The sequence below is a fragment of the Cottoperca gobio genome, chromosome 10, assembly GCF_900634415.1.
Source record: "Cottoperca gobio chromosome 10, fCotGob3.1, whole genome shotgun sequence".
Classification (NCBI taxonomy): domain Eukaryota; kingdom Metazoa; phylum Chordata; class Actinopteri; order Perciformes; family Bovichtidae; genus Cottoperca; species Cottoperca gobio.
The window spans coordinates 8,723,253-8,751,146 of record NC_041364.1 but is presented as its reverse complement, the minus strand read 5'-3'; the positions used below and the strand labels follow the sequence as shown (position 1 = coordinate 8,751,146).

At 41.6% G+C, this 27,894-nt stretch overlaps 1 protein-coding gene across 1 annotated transcript in view; it reads right to left on the bottom strand.

Annotated features, from left to right (window-relative positions):
• The window catches only part of drp2 (dystrophin related protein 2), a 65,199-nt gene extending 37,717 nt beyond the window's left edge, over positions 1 to 27,482 (bottom strand). Inside the window, exons 1-6 of the mRNA XM_029441902.1 lie at positions 27,349 to 27,482; positions 13,458 to 13,615; positions 7,132 to 7,252; positions 6,454 to 6,565; positions 5,210 to 5,366; positions 2,859 to 3,005 (exon numbers count right to left, since the gene is read on the bottom strand). Of these exons, the coding sequence (XP_029297762.1) occupies positions 2,859 to 3,005; positions 5,210 to 5,366; positions 6,454 to 6,565; positions 7,132 to 7,246 (531 nt within the window). The 5' untranslated portion in view covers positions 7,247 to 7,252; positions 13,458 to 13,615; positions 27,349 to 27,482. The remainder of the gene's footprint in view (positions 1 to 2,858; positions 3,006 to 5,209; positions 5,367 to 6,453; positions 6,566 to 7,131; positions 7,253 to 13,457; positions 13,616 to 27,348) is intronic.
• Positions 27,483 to 27,894: the final 412 nt, after the last annotated feature.

The following is a 27,894-nucleotide window of genomic DNA, read 5'->3' as shown; positions in this document are numbered from 1 at the left end:
ATCCTTTTAATTAAGACAGGAATAGGACATTATTCTTCTTGCTTTCAAAGAGAAAGGTAGAAAGTCAGTGCACCTTTTTGCATTGAAATGAATTAATGTGGATGAGTAGCGACAGCAGATCGACTGTGGTGCGAGCGAGGAAGCTCAAAGAATTTAGTTTTTTTCTAAAAAACATTTGCAACACCTGTCTCTTCACATGTCACTTGGGCTCTACTGAATCACAGAAACTTTGAGAACAATCCAATACCTGGGAGATGAATATCTGTGGTGACTACAGCTATTAAAAAAAGCCTTTTTAACCGTGCTAATCGTCAGGGGGGGATTGAAGGCTTACTTCCTGAATCAAAGACCAGAGGACACACAACTGTAGCGCACGGTGCATCAAAGATTTAGCAGAAATTGTGCTGTAAAATAACTTTTTTCATGAAGACTCTTTTTACCTCCAACGCAAAGGGGAGAAAGATAAATCCCACATTTCTCTTCTTTCTTTGTAGCTCACTCTCAACAATCCTTTTCTAAAATACACAAGACTGTGGCGACAATTTGTAGAGGGTTTGATAATTCAGGCTCCAGAGAGAGAGTCAGTGGAATATTAATGCCCAGCTGAATGCTTTTAACGACCGTTTAAACTTCACTATGCATCGTGACCTCTTGGAAGAAAATCAAGACGTTTTAATTGAAACAGAAGGAGAATATTCTACTGGTGTGTACAAAAATAACACTGACAGATGTTCCTATTACGCAAGCTCATTCCATCCCAAACGCTAGAAAAAAAGCTTTCATATCAGTCTGTATAGCTGCATCTGTAGGATATATGAAGCACCTCACCCGTTTTTGATTATCCTAAAATGGATTAACACAGCTAGAAATAAATATGAGAACCTCATAAAGGGCTGCCTGTACCAAATGTAATGCCATCCATTAGTCAAAAACACGAATGTCAACCTGCTGGTGGTGGTTGTAGAGGTCAGGGGATCGTAAGTCATTAGGATACATCGTCTGGGGACCTTGAACGTCTGCATAAAATGTCATGCTAATCCATCCAATAATCGTTGGGATATTTCACTTTGGACCCAAAGTGGTGAACTGACCAACTGATAAACCATCATTGCCCTTTGTTGAACAAACTACCAACTGCTGGCTGCATACGATATCCCAGCCCGAGCCAAGCTGTGCAGGAAACCTTCAGAAAGCACCGACATGTGACTCCGACTAGCTTTGATTAGTAGTTGCAAACAGTCCAAACAGTCCAATAGGTTTCACTTGGATGACAAGGGCTTAAGTTGAAGCGATCGACTTTATTTGCTTTATTCACAGCAGAGAAAACACTTGCTTCACAAATCAAACCCACAGCGATTCCTACTGATCTGCTGTGTTGTGTTTTCCTCATGAACTGTTTCACTCTATTACGCTATTTCAGGGCCACGTAATGAACATGAAAGCCGTACTTTAAAAGTCATGAAGCAGCGAGTGTGCAAAATTAATGTCTAAGAATTGTTGAAGTCATGTTCAAATGGCAGCGAAACAGACAGGCATAGTGGCAATTATAAAATAATGACAAGGCCATGGACAGCGGGCTGTGGAGAAGGTGTCATGATGGTTATCTACTGGGAACAGCGGGTTCTCACTTGAGTGGATATTGTAGTGCTTGTAGGAGCACTATAGGGGTTGCTGATGGAGAATACAGCCTAAGCCTGAAAGTTGTCCAATGTGGATTGACATTAATGCTCACTGGATAATGCATCCATACATTCAGCTGAGCATCAAAGGGAAGGCATGTCCAGTTCAATGAATCCAAGGCACTTTATCCCTGACATTTTAAAAAGGCTTTACGCATTTGAATCTTGATTCATCGGCCGTATTTCTGCCTTTAACTCCCAAAATAACCAAAGACCTAATCTATATCTATCTAACTGTGAAAGATATCTGACCGAAAGTTATACTCTATGACTAATGAACATTATTGTTCTTTCTCGTCTCCTTTGAGTATGTTCCTGCTGAAGAAAAACAGCAAACCATGCTTGTTATAGATATTTGGATGGATGTTGTCTAACATTTCACGTTTAATTATTCCCCCATTTACTTTAAGCGTCTGTTAATCCATTACTGAGAAGAATGGAAATAAATGACTGCCCTGGAATTGTAGGAAAACTGAAACCAACGGGTCCCATTGTTTGATTCTGGCCAGAGATTTTTGTTTCTTGTAATCCTCTGCTGTCTTTTATCTTATAATAGAAAAATGCACCAAAATATACGTATAAATAAACGGTACAGCCTGCATTCAAAAGATGAGCAACATAGTTAAATGCGCAACATTTGTTGTCAGGGAGCTACAGGTAAAGATCTTTTTTGAGGGGCCTTTATTCAATAACTGACAGTTAAGAGACAAAAAACAAAGAGAGAGAGCGATATGGGGAACAACATTCAATAAAGGGTCCCGTCCTGACTCGAACCTGGGATATTGCATTTCATTGTTGGGGCCTCAACTCCTACGCCACCATGGTGCCCCAGGGCATGGATGATATGAAGCACTTAGTCCAGTGGGTTTAATGACCCCTGTGAGTAACTGGCATTCATTTATCTGCTCGAAAAACATAAATGATCTTTCCTTTTAATGATATCAGAATTTGTCATCACACATGTCCCCTTTATCCATCCCCTAAAACACACCGTTGTCCTTCAGCTCGAAGAGATATAAAAGACACTGCGGTGTGGGCACCATTGGAGCCTCACATAAACGCTTATCTTGCATTAGGACAAACATTACACATGGAATCACTCTCTAATGTCTCCCTTAAATGTGACTGCTGGAAAAACTGCTGCTGACAATGTCAAACAGACACATCAGTGAACTCTACCTGAAGCACTTTCCATCTGCTGTTGAGATGCTCCAGGGCGCGGGCGTTATCCATTGACAAATGTACATCGGAGATAGCCAGCTCGTGGGCCAGATCATTGATGTGCTTCATGCCCTCCTTCACTTGGGTCAGCTCTTCCTTAAATAACTGCAGGAGTACGTGAGAAGGCAAAACAAACAGAGAGGAAAACAAAATGGGAGGGAAAACAGAAAACACCGGAAAAACAAAACGTATTAAAAGTTAGAAAAATACAAGACAGCCAAACATCCAGTGAAATTAAATAAATGACAAAAATCAGTTGATGTTAAAAATGTGATCTGTTATTGCTGTCAGCTCTGTTTTATCTAGAAAATATTTGGCAGCAACCATTAACTTCAAATCAAAGTGAATGTATAATGGTATTGGAATAGCACCAGTCTATATTGTAGATTGTAAATGCGAACAATGGGGGAAACTCATGATACACCAGAACAACAGTGCAGTGTGCAGCTTAGGTGTGCATGTAGTGTCATATCAGTTAAGTGATGCCTGAGTCCCTATCATTATGCATTGGATGGCGTGTTTATGTAATCTGTTTTTAGCTGCCACCAGCCACTCGATAGGTCACTCTGTCACTCAACAGAAAAAAACTCCCACACTTTGGCAGCCCTACGAAGATGTGGCATTGAGTGAAGGTGTGTGTTTGGGTTCAAGCCAATTGGCAAAAATGGGGAGTGGCCTATAAAGAAACTCATGAACCGTTTACTGTAGACTCTTGTGGGAGGCATCATTTCACTCAACGCCCTCTTTCATAACTCAAAAAGCATTTCATGTAGACTTTTGTGGGAGGCATCATTGGTCCGAGTAGAGAGTGTTTGTTTGTGTGTGTGTGTGTGTGTGTGTGTGTGTGTGCGTGTGTGTGTGTGTGTGTGTGTGTGTGTGTGTGTGTGCGTGTGTCCTCTCAAAATATAATAGAAATGTTGTTTATGATTTTTGTTTTAAGTACTGATGTCTTTGTTTGACATAACCCAGAGGAGACATACATAAAAGATTGGGAAGTAAAGGCTACTATACAGCATTCACAAGTGCATTTCTTTTTAAGCGTGCAGTTTGCATGACGTAATTTCCTGTAAAAAATATTCACATTAAACTATTGTTAAATGTGGCTGAAATTAAATGAAGGTTTCATGTTTTCCGTGATGGATGATCTACTGCTGTTTGAGCAATTTGTAACTGTGTGTAATTTGTAGATTTGTACCAGCAGGGACAATGTAAAAGGGAGAGGCAACACAAATGACAAGCAGAAATGTGAGAAATCCATGGAAGTTTAGGAGCAAATGTGCACGCTTGTTTGTGTATGTGTCGGTGAGTGAATACTGTGTAGAGCTGAAATATTACATTTATTATTCAACCAAGAGAAAAATTTATTAAAATCAGATGGTTTCATCTACTCAAATTGAAGGGTTTGCTGCTTTTCTCAATTGTATGTGACATTAAGTAACATATTTTGGTTTTTGGACTGTTGATTTGATAAAACAAAACATTTGAAGATGTCATTTTGAGATTTTGGGAAGCGGTAACGAGCATTTTTTAACTATTTTCTGACATTTCATAGACCAAATTATAGACCTATTAAAAATAAGCCTTATTCGCAGCCCTAAACGTGCTTATGCAAGTGTACATGATGAGCATTTATGGTCATGTCTCATTTGCATGCATCCATGTGTGTGTTTTTGTATGCGTCTGTGTGTAAATGTTAGTGAGTGAGGGAGTAGAGTTGAGGCCAACTGACAAGCCTGCCCTAAAGACCAAGCTGAACATGTGCTGGCTGTGACAGGAGTCCAAACAGTGACATGATTATTGTGAAGTGCCCTCACTTCTAATGAGTAGCGCAACACAATTACAGGCAGCGGCGGCACCTCTGCACTCCATAATGACAAAACCAATTACCTGCCATTTGTTTAACGACATCTAGCCAACTGTTGTAACCCCTGCCATCTCACCGTGTCAGTTTGAAGTGTCACGTCTCTGTCATCATCTGTCAGATCACAGCTACTGCGACAGGGATGTGTACACAGGCAACCAAAACAAACATTTTAAAGAAGCGCAACCTGATACACATCTCTCATTTATTCATGAGTAACATATCATTGCCGTGTTTTGGTAATAAAAAAAACAACTGTATGAACTTTGTGTCACAATGTCTGTTTTTTTCAGGGTTTGTCGGAGGCGAGTCTAAGGTGACAATTAAGTTACTCCCCAGGTAAAAGCAATTTATATCTGGGATGTATGATAATGTGTCTGCGTGTACAAGTGTGTGTGCATGAGATAGATAAGGAGTAATAGAGAGCAGCGTGGTGTTCTGTGTTTACCTTGGTGGCGTCTATGTGGTCCTGCAGAGAGTCGATGAAGAGGTCTCCGACGGGCTCCCAGGCGTCTCTCACCCCCTCTGCCTGCTCCAGGGCAACTGCCAGCTCCTCCATCGCTGCCTGGATCTGGAGTAGACGCTCTAATGTCCTCTCCATGTGTCTGGGGGTTTGTGGAAAACATAACTCATTACAGTTAACTACCTGCGCCATTACAATTTGGAGCTAATGCAAGCAAAAAATATATATATTAAAATCCATGAAGCATGGACACAAACACATCATTTATTCAAACTTACAGAAAGCCATTTCAGTATAGCTGTGTGCACATTATTTCATAATCTAAATGCCTTCTAGTTCTAGTGACCTCTGAATGTTCTGTTTTAAAACTTGATAAATGTGTTTTTTTGTTTCTGTAATGGATTAAATTTGCCACGTTTTGTAATCAGGTTATGGTAATTGTATTATATGTAATGGATTGCTGCATAACTCTGCTATGGATCAACACACACACACACACACACACACACACACACACACACACACACACACACACACACACACACACACACACACACACACACACACACACACACACACACACGGCATATTGCTGTTGTCTGGTAAAAACTTGTTTTCCTTAAATAATCTTTTTATTATTAATTTTCCAAAAAAACAAAACGAAGAAACAAATATAGCGCAAACTAAATGTATTCATTAATATAAGAACCACCCCTGGTAAGGCATGCCATTGCATTTATATTCAAGCACAATCCACTTTCATGAGGGGAAAAACATAATTAACTCCACAATCTTTGCTTTCAGGTTTTGCTTTAGATATTTGGATTCGGAGAAGTTTCATGAACACATCGAATGTAGAATTTATTTAACTCCCAGATGACCTATAATTATTAATTTATAAAAAAATAATCAAATCACCAAAATGAGAATTGCAATGTTTCAGAGGACAAGAAAGGCTGCTATCCTGAACAGAGATCTGACTGAAAGTCTGCTTCTAAAACTGACCTTGATTACAAAACGTGTACTATCATTACTCTCACAGCCTATCAAACTCTTTTCCATTCACCAAAACCTTTAGCTTTTCCATTCTGCTTTTGCAACTTCTTACATGAGCCCAATAATCAGAAGTAGAAGAGATATTTAGATAATCTCTTTGCATTCAACATACTACTAAAGTAAAGGTACATAAGGTACATGAAAATGTACAATTGTAAAAAGTATTGTCTGACCTATGGCGGTCCACACAGCGTGCCGTCAGCTTCTCCCACAGGTCACTGGCCACGTTCGCCTGCTTCCACACTGACCGGCTCACATTTAAGATTCGCCGGTGTGGAGACACCTCTGCAGAGGGTTGAAGAGGTTAGACGGGGCCACACAGGGGTAAATGCATAAAGGTGCAAAGGAGGAAGTGAAAAATAGAGCAGGCAGAGAAATAACAGGGTGAAGTGGAGAGCAGGGGTTAGAAGTGAGACAAAGAGCAGAGCAATGATTGGAGAAGGATGGTAAACCAACTCCATGAAAGGAAAGCCAGAGAAAGGAAGGGGTTGGACACACAAGGAGAGCACAGTAAGGTAGATTGCTACAGTATTTCCCAGGTTGGCATCCAGTGCTGAGAGCCAAACAGTATGAAGAGGACGTGTCGGTGGAGAAACAGCAGAGCTTGCTGTATTATTGATTTGAGCATATGATACTGTAGAGCTGGTGAGCTGGAGTTAATTGGTCCCGACCTGTACACTTTCCCTAAACTCAGTGTGGCACCAGAGGATGGATCACTGCTAATAACTATTAATGGAAGATTTCACCTGCATGGGTCCTAACAAATGAACTCCAGGGCTTAGCAGAGGAAGGTTGTGAGTATGATATTTTGGCTGGCGCAGCAGTTGGCACAGAGTGTGAAGGGAGCAGACCTTTTCCATCGGTCAGGGTCTCCTCTGGCTCCTGGAAGGGATGCTGAGCCAGAAAGACCTGGGCAGACTCCAAGACTGAGTAGATGAACGGCCCGCGAGACTTGACATCCTCCATGAATGCCTGCGGGGAGACAAACAGAGAAGGGAGAGTGTTTCAAAGAGGAAGAGAATTAAAGACATAAGCTGTTCTCAAACTCAAGTGCTGGTTCAAGCTGAGCGATGAGTCCGGCAGACTAAACTGAACCAAGCGACAACCTCTGGTGCTGAGGAATTAAGCCAATGCAGAAGTGCCAAAATTTGCATTTCCTCAAACTCCTAATTCCTCAACTTCAGACCCTAATCCCCATGGACCCCCCATGTAAAAATGTCTAACTTTACAGAAGAAATACACTTTTTTGGCCTATATAGCTAATTTCCTTGTTCGTAAGGAAGGGTGAATTATTATTTACCTTAAATTTAAATTACATCTAGGCTTAAAGTTAAGCATAATTACGGGCAAGGTCGCTTTGACTGACACGTGGGCCGCTCCCATTCAGCTTCACAATGGCTCTTCAGAAACCTATAGGGGACGTCATGGAGACCACGCCCATATTTTATACAGTCTATGAGCTGAACCTACTCCTCAAATTATCACTAATATTGACCAAAAGTAACACCAGTCATCTTCTGGTTCCAGCTTCCTAAATGTGAGGATTTGCTGTGGGGTTTTTCTTTCCATTGTAAATTGAATATCCTTGGGTTGCATGTTAATAGTAAATACATTCATAGTCCCATTTCATAGAAACTCATGCCTGCACACTGAAGAATTGTTAGATACAAATAAGAATTATTAATTTTTTACTGTACATGTGAAAAAAAAGTATTTCAGCCATGGCACTATGCCATTGTAGAGACTTAAATAGGCTACCACACATACAGCAATGGCCAATGACCTGTATAAATAAATCTGACCGTCATTTACCGTATCTGATTCACAACACGTCCAGGCTGCTAACAGGAACACACAGGAGAGTTTATGTCTGACCTCCATTATTCACATTCTGCAGTGGCGTTTTCATTGGTCTACTTCGAGTGATGTATCACCAGTGACCAATAATATTTCCAGCCTTTACGAGTTGACGAGGATCGCCTGAACGCACCATTGAGCGCCTGGCCAGCACACAGTAGATTATTGGATACTCCAAATAATGTTTTGTCCTCCAAATTTGGGGAAAATAAGAATTCCTGGTCGCATTTGTAGGATAATTGTCAACCTGTTACCACATAGTCATTTAGGAAATGCAGACTTTGGAGGATCCTTTATTGGGGGGAAAAAGCCAGAAGTTACAGGACAAAGCAATTAGAAGCACAATTAGAGAACCTTAATGGTTATGGTTGTACCAGAACAAGTAAGGCTGAATTGTTTATGAATTTGACTTTTGAAAAGTTACACAGGCTCCCTTTAGGATAACACCGTACACACACACACACATACAAGAAACACCAAAGTGTATACATAGCGGAAAATGTGCATTGTTTGAATACATAGGTTACTTAAAGGAAACACACACAGACATACACGCACACACACACACACACACATACTACACAGCTGTCAGCTTGCGCTAAGAGCCCGAGGCACATTTGGAGACCAGCTCTACTGGGAGTACTGGTCTGCTGACTGCCACACACAGAAGAACCAATTAGCAGGAGAGCCCAGCTCCACCTGTCCACATTCAGCAGCACTCCTTATGCAAGAACACACACACACACACACACACACACACACACACACACACACACACACACACACACACACACACACACACACACACACACACACACACACACACACACACACACAGCCTCCCTAGTGACTTGAAGAAAGCCAGTGTGTCAACCTTCTTCATTCTTCTACAGTAATCTTTGTTCTGTATAAAACATACTGCAGCTGTGTGAATTAAAGCCAGCTTTCTTCAAAGTAATTTATTTGGGTGTACCCAATCCTTTCACGCTATGAAGAGATTCTTTGCAGAAAATATACATTACTAGTTTGAATTAGCTGTGTTGAGCGGCGCAGCAGTGACAATGTTTCAGTGCCTATTAAAAAACCCCAGGCCTGATAAACCAATGAAACACCAGCCGGCACTGAGCAAACATGAAGAAGTGTGTAACGGTGGGGAGCTGTGGCATGAGATAAGATTCCCAATGCAACAGTCATGGAGAAAACCTGCTGTCCTCCTCTTTCACACTCTCTCTAATAACAAACAACTCACTTCCTTCCTTTCCTTTCCGTTTAACCTCTTTTCATCCTCTCTAGCTCTCTTTATTCTCTCCATACTCTCTTTAGCTGATTTGCCGCCCAAAGAGGAGCTGAGCTACAGATTCCCTGAGCCAGCTGTCATGTTAAAACTTTAATTCCAGCTAAATTTCACACTCAGAGGCTTCATCTTTGGTTGAAGGAACATTAAGAGCGAAGCCTTCAGATCAGATTAAGATACATTATGCATGGGGTAGAGGAAGTCGGGGGAGGAAATAACTTCATTGAGTTCATTTCGTCTAAACATGTTGATGGCACTCCTTTTACTCCTCCCTCTGCACGGTTCCTCTCAGTGTGGTCCTGACTACACAGAGGAGGATGCATTTTCATTATCCCCATGCATGAGGCAGAGAGGATTCTGCAGCAGCTGCAGATGCACAAAATACATCCAATTGTCGAAATCACTCACTTATCCAACACCAAAACATACACAATCACAAACATTGCACCCAAACATCCCTCCATCACCCCCCAAAAAAACACAAGCAGTAAACATGCTCCCAAACCAATACACACACACACACACACACACATACACACACACACACACACACACACACACACACACACACACACACTCGACATCAGAATAAATCCACTTAAGATCAATAATTCACATTTCTTAAAACGCTTTAATTCTCTATAGAAAACTGGAAAGCAATTTCCCTCTGTGCTTTGTTGGAAAGTTTCAGAGCGACCAAACGGCATCCCAGATTATACAGGCGGGCTGTGCTGAAAATGGAACATTTGAGAGAGGAAGAGGAGAGGAGAGGAGAAGAGAAGATGAGAGAAGAGAAGAGAAGATGAGAGAAGAGAAGAGAAGATGAGAGAGAAGAGAAGAGGAGAGAGAAGAGAATAGAGGAGAAGAGAAGAAGACGAGGAGAAGAGAGAAGAGAAGAGAAGAGGAGAGGAGAAGAGAAGAGGAGGAGAAGAAGAGAGGAGAAGAGGAGAATAGAAGAAGAGAAGAGGAGAGAGGAGAGGAGAATAGAAGAGGAGAGGAGAAGAAGAGAAGAAGAGAAGAAGAGGAGAGAGAGAGAGGAGAGGAGGAGAGGAGGAGAGGAGGAGAGGAGGAGAGGAGAAGAGAAGAGAAGAGAAGAGAGAAGAGGAGAGAAGAGGAGAGGAGAGGAGAGGAGAGGAGGAGAAGAGGAGAGGAGGAGAAGAGAAGAGGAGAGAAGAGGAGAGAAGAGGAGAGGAGAGGAGAGGAGAGGAGAGGAGAGGAGAGGAGAGGAGAGGAGGAGGCATGTTCATCAGTGAATCCTATGAAAGACTTAGTGAAGGCTTGTACATCACTAAGTGGCCCTAACAATGTTGGAGGGATAGTTGTGGAAAGAGAGAAACTGAACCGTGGTTATAATGCTTAAAATGTGTGTAAGCGTTAGTGTTGTTGTTGTGTGTCCTTTTCATTGTCCTGTTAATTGGGAGGCTTATTCCACAGTGCACAACGTGTGGTGGGAGTTGAAGTGGGATTAAATAGGAGCCACAAACCTCTCGCTGTCAATACAAGTCGCCTTTCAGAAACACAACCCGAACTGACAGCACAGAAAATTGGAAAGAGGGTGGAAAAGGAAACTCTGCTGTACTTACAGAACCAATTACGTGTGTGTGTGTGTGTGTGTGTGTGTGTGTGTGTGTGTGTGTGTGTGTGTGTGTGTGTGTGTGTGTGTGTGTGTGTGTGTGTGTGTGCGTTTCTGCATGTCTGAACCAGTTCCTCTTCCTGAGATACATCACCCACATCTGAAGTGATTTACCGGGACATGAAAGAGCATCGAGAGCATCCATGGTGGCCCCAAATACTTCCTGTCATACAGGAGCAAGAATCCAAAGAGCATTGTTTTTAACGGTTCTACCCTTCACACACACCTCCAAGTACATTTTAGTGCCTTCGATTGAATCATTATAGTTTTCTTGATTTAGATATCATGGTGGATCAACGTTGTTTTATTCAATAATAAAGAATCAATTGCTTTATCTCTGCGATGATTTATCTACTGCGCCAGATTCTGCTTGTTGTCTAGAGCTATTTTTGAGCAGGCCAACGATCTGTATGACTTTAACAGTATGACAAGCACATACAACACACAACACACAACACACACACACTCCGATGGGCAATTCCTGTCTGTACCAACTTTATGAGTCTCCCCAAACACAGTGCACACAGGGCTATATAACATGTCAATTAAAAAAAGATTTCAGTCTAGAGACTTTTCTGCCTTGAAGACATCCTGGGATTATTGTTATTGTCCCACCAGTGGGTGTCTTTAACACACAGGAAAGCCACTTTCATTATCTCAGCCCAATAAAACAAAAGCCACCGACATAATACTGAAAGATTCTCCAATACTTTCGTCAGTTTGCTAAATTAAGAAAGTCTAATATGACTTGACTGTATGTATATATGTCTTTCTACTAGTGACCAGAGGCTTTATAGGTCAGAGTGTGTCAAGGCTCTAGGGACGGCTTCAAGACCCTCCATCAAGGGGAAACCTCTGGAGCTGAAAAATAAACCCAATGCTTAAGGGCCTTAGACGTGCATTCTGTCTAATGGCCAGCAGGGGTCGACTCCACTGGTCGTAAGTCTGATTGTTGAATGACAGGTTAATTACGGACGCACTTTGCAAACTCAAGGCCTCAAAGAGGTAGTCTACTAACCAATAGGTTATGTCAATGGTGACGTCCATTTCTTTATTGCAGTCTATGAACACATATGGTCCATCCTTAAATGCTGTGCTTGACAGATACAGATATATCCGTGACTCTCTGGTTAGTTGTGTTGCACCTGTTAAGATAATACAATTTACTCCTATAGTTTAATGCCCTTAGCAGAATCCCATCATAGCCCCAAACCAACTGTAACCTAAAAAGAGGTCGAATCAGCCAAAAAATAATGGAATATATTTGTGTGGGTGTGTGGAGTCTTTCAAGAGTTAAAGACAAAACACTGACTCACTGGGTAAGAATAAGGGGCTTGAAAAAGCTTCATGTATGTTGCAAATTATATTTGGTCTGTATTCCTCAAAAGATAAAATTGATAGACAACATTTCAGTTGAACTATTGTCCCCTGACTGAGCCCTGCAGAATCAGATCCCAGGTTTTAGAGGAAGTATCGGTTCCCTGCCCTCAATATGAGGATGAAAATGATTGGAAAGATAAACAAGCGCTGATTTGTGCCGTGATCAATAATAAGGTCTCAGTCTCTGAGTTTGTGAACTTGTGTGCACTTCTATCCACTCAAGCCCTCGAGGGGACTTACAAGCCAGTTCAAATCACTCCAGCATAGAGAAATGATCTGACAGGAGGAGGACGTGTTACTGATGTTTGCAAAAGCCTTTAACTTTAATATTGTGAAAAATGAAATGTTAAAATGGCTACCAATCCTATCAGCTTATCATTGTGTCATGATAAACAAATGATATGATACAAATGCTTGTCTGTAGCCTTAATGTAGCACACACATAACCGTTGAACCGATGAAAACTGAGGTCAAACAGCTGATCCTAATGAGTGTTGATCAACACTTTTATTTAAGACTCAAATTGAATTGTTGTGTGCAGATTGTGTGTCTGTGTGTGTGTCTTTTATTCTGTTACAACTAATCCCCCAGACCAGAGTTGACTTGCCTTGTTAAATATCCAAAATATTCAAGACAAATCAACTAACAACTAACACAGCACAGCCCATAATACCTCACTGCTCCGCTTCCTTTACCATGTTAACACTCTGTAGCAACAAGACATTCATTCACTTACCACCCACTACAAATACTTGCACAGATCATAGCACATGACCCTGGGCACACCCTCCGAGGGTACTGTAGCAGGAGTCTTGTCCCCGCTGCCACACACAATACTATCTGTTTTTAATATCTGCATGCATCTCAATTATAGACTCAATTTATCTCAGTACATGTGTGTTTTTTGTATAGGTGTATATATGAAATTGGGCAAAATAAAAGACTCCATTCCATAAGTGTTTGTACTGGATGTGCATTATTTGCACTAAAAAAGGTATCATCCAGCACGTTACCTGGTGGAACTCCCTCTGGTGCTGGACGGCCCCCACGTCGCCTCCTATGGGCAGCTGCTCCGACAGCTCCTCGTCCTTGGCTGTCAGCCATTCTACAATCTCCTGCAGGAGAGAGCTGCAGCTTCCCGCTGTTGTCGGAGAAGGCCTCTAGCCGCACCCTGCCAACACACACACACACACACACACACACACACACACACACACACACACACACACACACACACACACACACAGTTAGTTTAGAAAATATTATATATATATAATATGGAGCAAAACTCCAATAAAATACTGCAGATTACACTTGGTCACAACCTCCCATTATCCTGAATGTCAACTCTGTATTAGCTTTGTTAACATCCAAAACTTAATCACAATATGTAAAATATATAGGATTTAAACCTTTAATTGCAATCCAGTAATGATGCATAAATTGTCAGTGACCTTTTAACGGTGGAAAGTGGAATAAAATAGGCATTATTTTTATTTTTAAATGCAATAAAAACATCTTAATGAGATTTATGTCCAATTTTTGCCCGTGGCAAGTAAAATGGCACACAGGCTAGTAAATCCAGCAATCCAGAATCAAAACACAGTTTTTTTCCGGAGCTGATGATGGAAGTAGCTAAGAAGTTAGCCATCTCGCTTCCTTCTCATCTCTGAGAGTTGCACATGTGCAGTACCGATCGGACACTCGTGAGAAAATGGCGGCGGGTAAAGACAAAGTTTATGAGCTGAAGAGCGAGCGAGCTGGAAACTCCAGATTAATTAATTGAAATAAAGAGTAAACATGACAATTTACTTCTGCCTCTGTTGATAACCGATAACAAATAAAACAATTAGTATAGGAGCAAGTAAATATTGACTTTGGGCAAGTAGATTTATGACCCACTTGCCCGACCTGCGAGTCTCACCAGCTCCACATCATACAAGAACAATGCTGTTTCAATATTTTCATGTCTTAGTCATCAACCAGTGAGGATTATTGTCAGACTTTTCGTCAGGTACATCTTGTTTTAAAATAAGTCAGCCAAAGACAATCCAATACACAGGACACTATGCACAGTATATACACCTGCAACAGTGTTAAATCACAACGCTGTCAGACACACCAAAACAAGCTTATAGTGTAGTCTGTATGTTGTGTGAGATACACAGAGAGTCACCGGTTTGTGTTGCCGCAGGTTTGTTGGAGTAAACCAGCAACAAATGACAGAGATAATTGATCTGCTTGCCACCTGCCAGCAGCATGAGAGATGTTTGAGGAAACCGTTGCTCCTGTATCTGTGGCACAGCTGGCACTAGAAGAGTGGGGGGTGCGGTGTGAATGCGCCCCAGTGTTTCAATTACACACCAGAAGCCAGCCCTCAAATATCAATATTCCTGCACATCACAATTTGCCAGCACTGTCACATCAGAGATGAGTCTGTGCGAGAGTAGGAGTCAGAAAAAAAGAAACAGACAGTATAAGTGGCACTGCTCACGACTATAAATGAGGGGGAACATCGCAGAAATGTAATTGGACTGATATTCAGATAAAAGCACAAAAGCAGTCAGAGGAACACTTTAAGATTTCTAAGTCTGAATATAGTCAAACGTAATAAATCGCAATACCGCAAAACATAAGTCCAAGAAAATGCTCACAGCCTGCACCATTAGCATGCCACCGTCAGCAATGTCATGTTAGCAACCGAAGAAGAACTGTAAGGCATTTTCCTGCCAACTGAATTTCGGCACAGATGAGTTCTGACACCCGAGGGATTAGGTCTTACGTCAGGGGTGCGGGTTGCAGGGAGGCATGTGGGGAAAAGCTTTGAGACCTTAAGGAGAAAATGACGGAAAAGTGAAATCAAGCTTGTAAGTGCACATTTCAGAATTGATATGCCTCTTTGTTCAACCCCATGTCAGGAAACCTGTGTGAAGCGGACCGTGCTGTCCCCTAGCCTCTTGTTGCCCCTTTAGCTCAGCTTGCTGTGGTAATTGAATCAGAGAGAAACTGTTTTTCTGTGGCTCCTGTAGAACAAGCTCTCAGTCCGTAATAGGCGTGCATACACACATATAACACACACACACACACACACACACACAGACACACACACACATTGCAGTATTTTCCGTTCCGAGAAATATCTTGCGATGTACAAAACAAAACAGGAATATTCTACAAGCTACATTTTAAAGTTAAACGCATCAATCTGGTGCACTTTGAAAGCAGAATTAAGAGGCTAGATAAACAAGTGTGTGCTCTAGTAAACAATTTAAATCGTAAACACATTGGTTGTAGGTTATACATGTGAATGGTTACGACGCAGCAAAAATATTCACACAGATGGTTTTGTGGGTGTCGCCTCCCTTCCTTGCACTGAGGAGAGTCTGCCGTAGTTAGAAGTTCGGAGCTCTGTCCCTTCCCCGCAGGGAGAGAGGACACAGCGAGCATTGGAGGAATTGAGTGCAGCGAGAGCCATCTCTGACCCGTCGAGAAGTATCCCTTGGGCAGACCCCCCGTTGAGAGTGTAACATATAGAGTTTGTTATGAAACTGTGGCGGACACATATCCATATGAACAAGCAGCAATAATGTTGTAGCATGATGTGTTTGACGATGTTACTATTGCGCATACGCTCATCTCGAAACCATTTATCGTGGCAGCCCTAATACACCCACCCACACCCACACACACAGAATGAATAGAGAGAGGTTTCTCACTCAAATCATAGTGAACCCGACCCTCGGAAACGTCCAAGAAAGGCCATCCATCAAAGGATGACCCTGGCACTTTAGCAGAGAGGTTTTAAAACGCTTCAAATCACACGGCAGACTTGCCATTCACACACTAAAACAGAAACACACACACAATGTTCATAGTACACTCACCCATCACTGCTGCTTCCATTACACACAGAGGATGAGACAAATAGCGCACTACCTTCGCTGTAATGGAAATGTCGTCACATAGCGGGTAGTGCCAAGAACAACTCTCGCCCTTCTAAGCTGTAGGAAGGCCAGGCTAAAAGTTTGCCAGTATAGGAGGCTGACTGAAGCTATTTTATCTCCAGTGGAAACATCATGATATCAATTTAAGAGCTATTTATGTGCTAAGTGCTGCGTTGGATGACGAGATGCCAATGAAATTAAGTGTGTGTGAAGCAAGAGGAAACAGGTAGGGTTTGTGTGCTCTTCTATCTTTCAAGAGTAGCCTAATTTGATTTCGACCAGCATTAATTAATATTTTTGGGCACTTTGGGCCTAAGCATCAAGCTATAAACACAGCACTGACATATCATCACCTTCTTAAGTTGATATTGTGAAAAAATAATTGCCTATTTATAAATTTAAGGGACATTTAGCAACATTAACTGTCATTTGAAGCCGATATTTGTCCACTTGGCATGTTCTACAGCTCGGTGTAGATCTCCACCTGAGGGATAGCTGGCTCTTTAACTGCTAAATGCTTCACTAATCCCTAACTTTGTCTCCCCATTTGGTGCCGGGGAGGGTAGCCAGAGATTTTTCCTGGCTACCTAATGCGAATGAAAACAATGTTTATGTGAGCAGTGAAAGTTGATGAAAACAGTAAAATTGCAGGCCAGAAAAACCAAAACAAAGAGCTGAAAGATGCTAAAACGGTTTGTAGAGCTGAGAGGAGTGAGAGTTGGGTGAATATTATCTGTGGGTTCATCACTATGAGCAGTCCCTTCCCTCTTCAAAGGACTGCTTTTGGACTAATAGTTTGTTTTAGGGTTTGCTTTAGAATTAGGTTTAAGGTTAGGGCTTGGATTAAGCAGTAGATGAGATGGTGAAACAAAAAGGTTGGCAATATTCTAAATGTTTTGTCAATGAAAACCATGAAAAGACGAAAACCCACAAAGCGTAAATCGAGGGGTGGGCAATAATTTTCCACAGAGAACCACATCAGAAAACTCCCACAGAGTCAGAAGTGTATACAGATAATTTGTAATAATCCTGTTACACAGTTCATTGCCCCATATGATGCATTTGTTGGGTCTATCTTCAACTGCGGATTTGCAGCGCTAGTGAGTAATAACACTAGCAGGGTTGTGTTTTCGGGATAAACAACATCCACATTCAGTGTAATGAAACATATCCACCAGTCCAAGAGGTGTGGCTCATTACTGTATCTTTAATAGATTCTGGAGCTCTGTGTCACAGAAGAATAAGCCAAATCAAGCTTACAATTAGTGTTGATCCAATAATGTCATTTGTTTGTAATAAGAGAAATATAGAACATCACCAGCCTTATCCTTTCAATAAAGGTCCTCACAAGTCTACAAACAAATGTGTTGTACACTTTCAGTAGAGAATATATCTTTGACAAAAAGGCAGTCTGAGGATAACAAAAGGGATAAATTACCCTGTGTTGTGTTGTGAGGTGTGTGCGCGTGTCTATCTCAGGCTGCAGCCAACAGGCTTGATGACAACGCCAGCATTAAGCGGTGTGAATGGGCTAATGGTGTGCTGTGTGATGTGAGTGCAAGGCAGACTTTGTGTCCTCAACACAGAGTCATCTGTTGGCATCACAGACAACAGCCAATCTCACCAGGGAGCACATGATGATAGTCTAAACTGAGAAAACAGGTAAAGTTCCAGTTTCCAGGATTAAGTTCAGGCAAAGGATTCTGAAGAGATAAATTATGCAGCCCAACATTAGAAAGCCCAACCTTTGTCACGAATCTGAAAACACGTGAACTCATGAAACAATCGATGTCTGTGTGTCCTTGAGAACGACACCGAGCTGCGATCAGCCCGCCGGTAGCTGTGGATAAGAATCTCAATGTTTTGGATGTAAATATGAAAGGCGTGTTGCAGTTTAGCAAACCTTGAGTTTGTATTCAGTGTAATTCAATGCTCTCACAGTTGGGATTGGAAACTCTGTTGCATGCTAATTACGGCTGTATCCTGACAATTCTTGACAGTTAACATCCAAAGTAAATAACATGGTCAAACAGAATCCAACTCCCCAATCAGTCAGAGAGATTACAGAGGCTTACTGCTCAGTTCGATGATTAATTTATGCATGGGAGATAGGAGCAGTGTTTCTGCTGTTTTAGGAGAGAGGAGCTAGCTAGTTTCTTGCCTCGGGGCCCAGAGAAGCTTTGAGTACAACCCTGTTCCTCCTTTCTTCCCCCTTTCTTCCTCCTCTCCTTCTCTTCTTCTCTCGTTCCCTCTCATTTGCAGAGATGTTGCGACTGCATTTAGTTGAAAGGGTATATATTCAAAGGTGTGTGTGTATATATATATATCTTTTCTTTTTTATCTCCTGGGATGCCACACTTTGAAAGGTTAAACTCAAAGTAGATTAAGATGCAACATAGTTATTGGGTCATGTTGTCACTCTTAGCTAGTTTGTTAAGATTGATGATGGAGAGAGTTCAGCAATATATTGAAATAGAAAGAAGTAGAAAGTAGAACCAGACTTTCTGTTGCATTGAATGCATTGCAGTTGTGTGTCATCACAGCAAAGCAGATAATACCATACGATGTACAATGTATGATATCTTACAAAAAGTTATTTCTCATTTTCCGTGCGTCGTCCTTCGTCCAGCAACACTTTCAGCTTGTTACATGCAGTATTTTCAAAATAAACTTAAAAAGTATGTTGCATACATCAGCTTTAACTAAAACAGCAGGAGTGCTGAGTTAGATTGTTCAGCCACCCTCCAACCCCATCATCACGAAGAAAATAGATCATTTGTCTATTTTGACATCTGTATTTAAGGACGACGTTCAGCAAATGACCGCTGAACACGACAACAGCTACAGTTACAAAGAAGTAAAAATACGAGCACTCCTCTTTGTGTGGTAACAAGTCGACCTTGAATGTTTTTCTCCGCTCATCCTTAAGATATTTTGTTATTTCCGTTTTTCTTGCTATTAATTAAAAACATCAGGAGTGGGGTCATAGTGACAGACGCACATGGATGTTCTTCCTGTTGGTATACTGATTGCTTTCTAGCTGCACACAAACGATAAGAGTTTGACTGGATACAATGTGAGATTGCCAAAAAAGTTTTAGATGACCAAATGACTCAATACTGTAGACCAGGGGTCACCAACAAACGCATAACATAAGCAAACTATCTTGATACAGTATGAATCCTTCTGATTTATTTTTTAATACATACAAAGTAAGACATTTTACAGATCAAATCAACTATTCAGTTCTCCTTGGTGGACAAACTAACTGTTGGTCTACATCAGGGGTGTAGTGCGGGTAGATCGCGCACCGTTAAAAAGAATATACATATATAGTCCCCCAAAGAAACCCTGCGCCCCCCAGAAATTCTAGTTTTTTGTTTTTTTCCTGCCTTGCGCATTCACCACTGTTTCGCTCCCGCACACACACCTAAAGTCAGAGACAGAGCGGAGGAGAGGAGAGGAGTGGAGTGAACTACGCACCAGCAACCCATCCCCCCGTCGCAGCATTTTAGTTTTATACAGGGAGATCACTTGGACCTGGTCAAAAAGTGTGGGCACCCCTGGTCTACATCTACAGGAGGTACAGACATGATGATTCTTTCTTGTTGGTGAATCAGTTTTCAAATACTGCAGGAAGAATAACAAAGGAAGAGGCAACCAGCAGTGAACTGGTTAGATACAAAAAGGCACAGCAAACTCTAAACATGACCTTGAGGTAACCTTTACTGTGGCATTAGTGATGTATGACACACACGTGCCCAAATCACAGGCTCGTATCACAGTTACTCACAGTTGAGCACACACCACATGTATCCCTGTGTAAAAGAAAGACAACAAAAGACCCCAGAAGCCTGATCAGTGTCCCTCACCTGGACTGAAGATGTGTTGTGTTCACAAAATGAATGTAGCCCACATTGTAAAGCTGTTACTGAAAGAGCTTAACTTCAATATCAATAAATCATTTGGCGTGATAGCTGTAAAGTGTAAGCAGCATGTTCATGTTTGCCAGCACTCTCTGGGTTTCTCTCCTTGTGCTTCCTTTTTTAATTTTGTTTGCACTGTAGCGGTAGAGTGTATCGCGTGTGATGCATTCAGGGACTTCTTAATTGACGCCTTACCTAAAGCGTCTCTTCCAATAGACACATTACACAACTGGAAATACTGAAGGCGTTTAAATATTTACAGCAGGTGATGCCCACCGGGAGTACACTTCTGTACCAACTTCATTACAGCTGAACATGTAAATGTACATGTAGCTCCAAACGACAAAACAAGGTTAGAAAATAAGAATTATTTAAAAAAATAAACAAAATCGGGTTAACAATCTAGTTTTCTTCTTTGCAATGTGATAGAGTGCTGTCATTAAAACAAATCTTGACTAGTGTAGCATTAAGAACACTAATGAGACCTTGTTGATACGTATACGCTGGTCCTCCTCTGTATTAAAGTGACTCACCGCTATAATTAACTCACATTCAAGCATTTCCTATGTGAATCATCGCTCTGCCACATCATACTCATACTTACAAAAGCATTTACAGATACAGAATCTTATTTGCTTCTGTAAAGTATGTAGAGACTCCTACAGTATGTACAATGAGCACAGACATGCCATTATGAGGGAGTCTGGTTCAAGCGGGTCATGTACAGTACTGCTGAAGACGCTCATTCATTGTGTGCCTGCATCAGGAACTTGTTCAACAAGGGACGACATCAACATATTCAGTTATTATTTCAGTGACTGAGTTAACAAGAAACTCTTTTTCCCTCTTCATTTCATCTGTTATTTCTCTTTTAATACAATGTCAGTTCTTAACCTTTGTCTATGAGTGTTACTCAGTAATTGTTTGTGCGTATGCTTTGTTCTTCTGCCTGATTAATCACTTTAATTGACGTAGGAACACGTGGAGGCTATATGTGTGTGTTAGTGTGTTGTAGCCTCGGGACCTTATGTGGCAAAATGTAATAAGTTTTGTGGTCGTTTTCCGTTTATATAATTTCTTTCCCGCTAACACCAAAGACACTCTCTACTGTTTGCATCACATTGCTTTAGACATAACAATTAGGTGCCACAAACAAACACAATAGTTGGCTGTGGTTGCTTAACAATAGTACAACTTGATAAATTAGGATTCATTGCTTATATGGCAGGTCCTCATACACATACAGGAGGCAGAGAAAGAAAGTGTTGCGGTGGCCAAAAGGTTATTAATTATAAATGAAATATCCAGAAAACAGCTTTTTGTGTCTTCTGTTGCCCTTTGTTTGAAATTGAGACACTAACAATTTAAAATATCCTGCAGGAGAAGAGCAGATGCACGCTTAAACTGTTGCTAATTAGTCTTTGACATTAATATAAAGTATACAAATTAATCAACTCATTATCCCATGAAGCAGTGTGCCATATCCGCCTCCAGTCATCACAATCATATATATTTGAACAAGTAAAATCATTACATTTTCAGCAACACGAGTGAATAACACCTTGGGCTGCTGATGTTTAAATTTAAAATCATATTTTTTCTACCCGTTTGCAAAATTCATGATTAACAAAGACGCAGCACACGATGGGCAATGTGTTGTTGTCATGTTTAATTCTTAGTGATCCGTTCGTGTGTGGATGCATGTGCACCGGCATGTTCAGAGATTACAACCTGCCAAAGTGATCGACAAGTTTTTAATGCCTTGATTAGCACCAGGCAACAACTCAATATAGAGCTGCTTTGTGATGCCTGTAAGGGTTAGTAATGTATGTAAACAGAGCAGCAAAGCATGCCAATTAACAACAAGCCAACTATGATAATCAAACACACACAAAGCAAGCAGACCTTATCGCCCCTTTCACACCCTTAAATGATCTAGTAATGACCTACAGGAGCTGTATGTGAATCATTTGGACTGGACATCAGACGGATTTAACCTGCCAGCTCCCTATAGTCTGTAATGTCCGATAGAGCCCGTGTGGGAATAGAGCCGCTCATTGCCCGGGGTGATGTTGATGCTGATGCTTCTATCGCGTCTGTCATAAAACCGGAAGAAAACAAACATCCTAGAGTGAAGAAGAGGAGTCATTTATATGAAAACGTCTTACTGGAGAGACAATGAATTAAAGGAATGGCAAGAACCGGCTGCGTGTAATCCACGTCATGTCGTGCCTCCTGCTCGCTCTTCCCCAGGCGCCACCACTGGCCTAAACCTAACAGAGCATTTCCAGTAAGTGAGAACACTTCTGACACGGACAATCTTTTTTGATTTTGTTTGGATTTCACAAGAGAAAACGGCTTATGTCATAAAAAATACATATTGAACGGACTTCCATGCACATTTTATAATCTTCAAGTGAACAGAGTTAATGTACAAAGCGTGTCTCCAGTCCTTGTTGTTCTTTGCAGCTCCCACAGTCCGATGTTTTCACTCCTTTGGGTATTTGATTTGCTCCATATAAACTCTTCCGTATGTCTGGGTACAGTGTGTGCACAGAACCTGATTACCTTTTCTTGCTACTCAAATAGTCACTGCAGCAGTCCAAAAAAGTCCAACATTGCTTCTTATCTAGGACTCTCTCTGACTCGTTCCGCGGCAGATGATGGATATGCAGGCGCAGTTCCCCTCACAGCTTCACTCTTTAATTTAAAACGCATTTACAAAGTGGCAATTCAAATTATTAATGAGGCTCCTAATTCCCCCGTTGGTTTGTTTTATCAAACAAAGTGTATGAAAGTTTGTCCCACAAGTCTCGAAGCTTCTTCTTTATCAATATCTTCATTCCCTTTCCTTTACCCAGTGTGATACACGTGACGTCAATGGGAGTCTCTCAGTGACAAGAGAATAAAGCTCAGGACGAGGCCTGAATTCATTATTACAAGGCTGAAGTAATTGAATAACACATCACAAGGTGTCACTTACAAATGAAACTGAAGCTAAAATCAAAAACCTGAAATGTGGGTCACATTTAAAAAAACATTCAGCTTTGTTCCCACTTCCTACTGAATTACTCTCATCTGTGTATCTGTTTAAGTTGCCTGTATTTGTATTGTATGTCTGTGTTGTTTGTCTATGTGTAGGACCCCAGAAAGACAAGAGGCACTCCCATGTGCTTCTAATGGGGATCCTTAAATACAACATCAGCATTACAGTAATACTGTGAGACTGAGAAGATATGCTCATAGTATCCTGGGAAAAGGCTGCCTTTTTCTTACCCTGAAATAAACCACTAAATCCCAAAATTATCATCAGGCGGCAGTGAAAGCAAAATCCTTCAAGCGACTGAATGATTGATGGCACACACACCTGACATGCCATCGCTAACCCCCCCCCAAGCAGCATTACGTTTTCACCCCTGGCCTTTAACAATAGAATTATCATTAACATGTAATTGGCGCTCAATAAGTGCTGCAGGCATTGTACTGTAAGTTGCCTTCAGAGCGATGTCGGCAAAGTGGAACAGAGAAGCGCCAAAGGGCATTGCACTAACCCTGGACTGCCTGTGGGGGGCGCTAGCAAGGGATGGAGGAGAAGAATGGAGGTGGAGGTTGGATAAGTACAAGAAAAAAAAACAGCAACAGCAGGCAAGAAAAAAAAGGAGGAAGAGTAAAAAAGTTTGACTGATGAGAATAAGAATAAAAGAGACCTTGAATAAAGATTGTATCAAGAACTATCTCTATTTGTAAATAGAGATAGAAAACATTGTTGTAATGACCAAAACAGACCGAGATAAGAACAGACTCCGAGTTCTCTCTTTGCCCTCAGACAGACGCTGAGCGTGGGTGGTTGGCACTCTGCAGTTATCCGAGCCATGCGGCAAATAAATTCATAACATGCCACCGAGACACCCACACCAACCTAACCTCGGTGGGCATTCCCTGCAGTGCAAAACTGTGGGCACCTCACGATGTGGCACAACCCCAATCCCAACAATGCCTGATATTGTTCCCACTCATGTGGATGACACGGTAATCTAAGTTCCGTCTGAAATCTAATTGAAGAAGTCATACCTTTAACTGAGCACGCACTCTGTGCTACTACTACTGCAGCGGTGGAGATGTGTGATGATTCAGCATCAAGCTGCCGTGTGCTTGACTGCCATAGTATGCAAAGTACAGCTGTTCTCAGCGGAACTACGGCTTGAATGCATCGCTAGCACTAACATAAGCTGAGAAGGAGACGAGTTGCAAAAGTACACTGATGAGTACATCCCATTTAGCTGACGCTAAAAGGAATAGTTCAACATTTTTGGGGAAATATGCCATCTCGTTTCATGCAAAGATGACAACATGGTTGGGCGATATGTTAAACATGTCCAACCGACCACCGTCAGCCCCCCCATCTGAAAATGTCCAATATATTTGCGCAGGTGTGCATGTTAATGTGTGTGTGTGTGTGTGTGTGTGTGTGTGTGTGTGTGTGTGTGTGTGTGTGTGTTTTGGAAAATGAATAATAAAAAGATTATTTAAGAAAAATAAGTTTTAAACCATACACCGGCAGTATACATGTTACAAAATTGAGAGTGTTATTTCTCCCTGTGCCTGTGTGTGTGTGTGTGTGTGTGTGTGTGTGTGTGTGTGTGTGTGTGTGTGTGTGTGTGTGTGTGTGTGTGTGTGTGTGTGTGTGTGGCCGACATTCCACTCTGTACTGTAAATTAGAAGCCACGACCAGCAGCCGGTTAGCTCAGCTTGACTGGAGGAAGTTGTTTTAAGCTTAATTTTCTTCCTTTTTTAAATGTACACTCGAGGAAAATGTACACAAACAAATGAATAAAGAAGGAATGCCAGATAATTCCCTGATTGTCCATTGAGTGAATTACAAAACCATAAAAAAAAAACTTTTAGAGCTTAAATTGACTGAAACTCTCATACTGTATTTTCTTACACAATAGTTACAGATGGCGGTATGGCCTCAGCATTATGCTTGCAGCAGTAAATGTCTGTTTTACATATATTTAGAATCACTCAGCGGTGATTATGATATATACACGGCGTAATACAGTGTTGCGGTCCATTTTCTTTGGTGCCATTACCTCAACCCTGCATACAACATGATATAGCACAAAGCACAGAGCAATAAGAACAGCATGTCTAAAAAAAATTGCCAATGGCATCAAATCACTGTTGTGTAGTCAATAGCACATGCTAGGCAGCTGCTGAGTGTGGGCAGAGTAGTTTACAGTGTAATGGATTTGCCTACTTTCCATACAAGATGCCAAAAAAGTGATCATGTCCCTAACCTTCTGTTATCAGCACCGAGTCCAATTAGCTGAGCGACACTGTGTCACACTGATAAATTCTCTGTGCCACTGCCTGTAAACATTTAGATAATGCATTCTGTGCGCTATTTACTCCTTATCTTCATTTGCTACGTTTTCAGGGGGGTTTCAGGGATGGGTGCTTTCGCATCAGCGCCAAATTTGAAGAAGTGACTCTTCTTCAGCCAAGCTAGCTAGTGTAGCTGTAGGCGTAGCAATGTCGGCCCAGTTCACCAGTTTGGTCGAAACGGAAATATCTTAACAACTCATGGATGGATTGCCTGATATGCATGATCCCCAGGGGATGAATCCTATATGACTTTTGTGATCCCGTGACGAATACCAAAGTACCACGGAGGAAGTTTAATTTAAATCCAGTCAAGTTACAGAATACTATAGGGCATAATGTACGACAGTGTAAAGGATAGAAGGAAGCAGCCAGGGCTTAGAACAGAGCCTCAGCCACCTGTCAATCAATGCCAGACAGGCCATTATAAAGCCAGTCGTCTGCACTTGTCCAGCCGCTGGACGTTTCCTCTGGACAGCTCTCACCCTCAAGGTTGGACCGCTTTTCAGTGAAGCTCTTTCTCATTCATTCATTCTTATATTCTTCTTCTCCTCTGCTCCTCCCATTTCCCTGCATCCCATCTCTCCTCTGTGATGATTTAATACCAGCCGTCTGCTCTCAGTCCCTCTCTCCCTCCCTCCATCCATCGACTGCTTCCTTTATTCCTCCCTTTCTCTCTCAGCCTGATGAAGTCAGAGTGCAGCTCTAGTTTAAACAGCCACTGCAGGCCATCTATAGTGATCTCATTACACGGGACTGCAGGGGGAACTGTCTTAACCAATTTCACAACTATTCTTCCTTAACCTCCCCCTCCCTCATCCGAGATACATCAGGGTCAAGTAAGCAATTAAGGGGCCAATTGTCTAAACAGCATGCCAGTTGAATTGAAGACACAGAAATGATGCAGCAAGCCTGGACAGTTTCCAATTAGGCATCAAAGAACTACATGACCACCCACTAATTGTTTTCGCACTGGCAAACCTCTCGAGTGTTACTTGTACAATAACAATATCAACCCATATTATATTAATAAGCTGACTGGAAAGAGTAATGAAATATGCATAATAGTGTGACAGCACATTCTTAGACAATATATTTTTAATTGCCTGAAAACTGACTGTGAATGTACACAAGAAGATGTGTCAAAGGAAAATGGAAAACAAACAAAACAGAGAGACATTATATACATTATATATAGATGCAGGACATCATTAGGCTCCATTTCCTTTGAATGTAACCATAACGTCGTCCCACAGATACAACTACAAAAGGAAAACTGCCACAGTAATTATTATTACATATAATTATAATACATATAATTCTCCAGGAATTCAGAGTCTGTATAAAATAATAACCTAAAAAACGTACAGAAAAGGATTTGTTTCCAAATTTGTCATCAGTGTTACACAGGAAATTGTTTTGTGTTCCACAGAAACGCTTGGAGTCATTCAGCTCAGTGAATCTCACTAAACCAGATTGTGTTTAGAAGAAGAAAGTGATGGCTAGCTACTGGCTAACACACTGTGTAAAGCTGAAACTGATCAGAAATTGGGGATATGATCTGCACCCTGAAAAAGTCATATAATAAATCTTTTGAGATCCATCCCTGCAGACCGTTACAGTAAGCACCACTATAGAAGCCCTCTTACCGAATGTTGTGGGACTTGCGTTTGATCTCGTTCCAGCAGAGGTTCATTTCTCCTGTTTGGTGCGGGCCGCCTCCTCTCAGTCTGCTGCACTCTGTCCCCTCCTCCTGCCCCTCACCGTCCACTGTGGACTGGCACGGCACACAGTGGCATCCCGGCCACGAGGGCCGCCCCGCAGCTAAAGACAAGAAACAGCAGGGGACACCCAGGTGAGTATATTACAGTCAAATCATTTTCTCCTTCTTGGATTGAGCCTGCTAATAATTAACATCTTGTTCTGATATATAAAGCCAATTATGGTCGCATTAGAATATTCCTGGCTTTGGCGAATCCCCAGGATAACATGGAAGACAAGACAAAGAAACGCAGCATCTTCCGAAAAACAAAGTGGAACCTGGCTCAACCTTTGCTACAACACATTATCCGTCAAGGCGCTGCACTGTTCCATCAAATGCATGCAATCGCACATCCCAGGAAGATGCAACATGAACAGAGTATTTCTACTATTTTCTTTGCAATCGTGAAGATAAAAATGGTTGCTACAGTGAC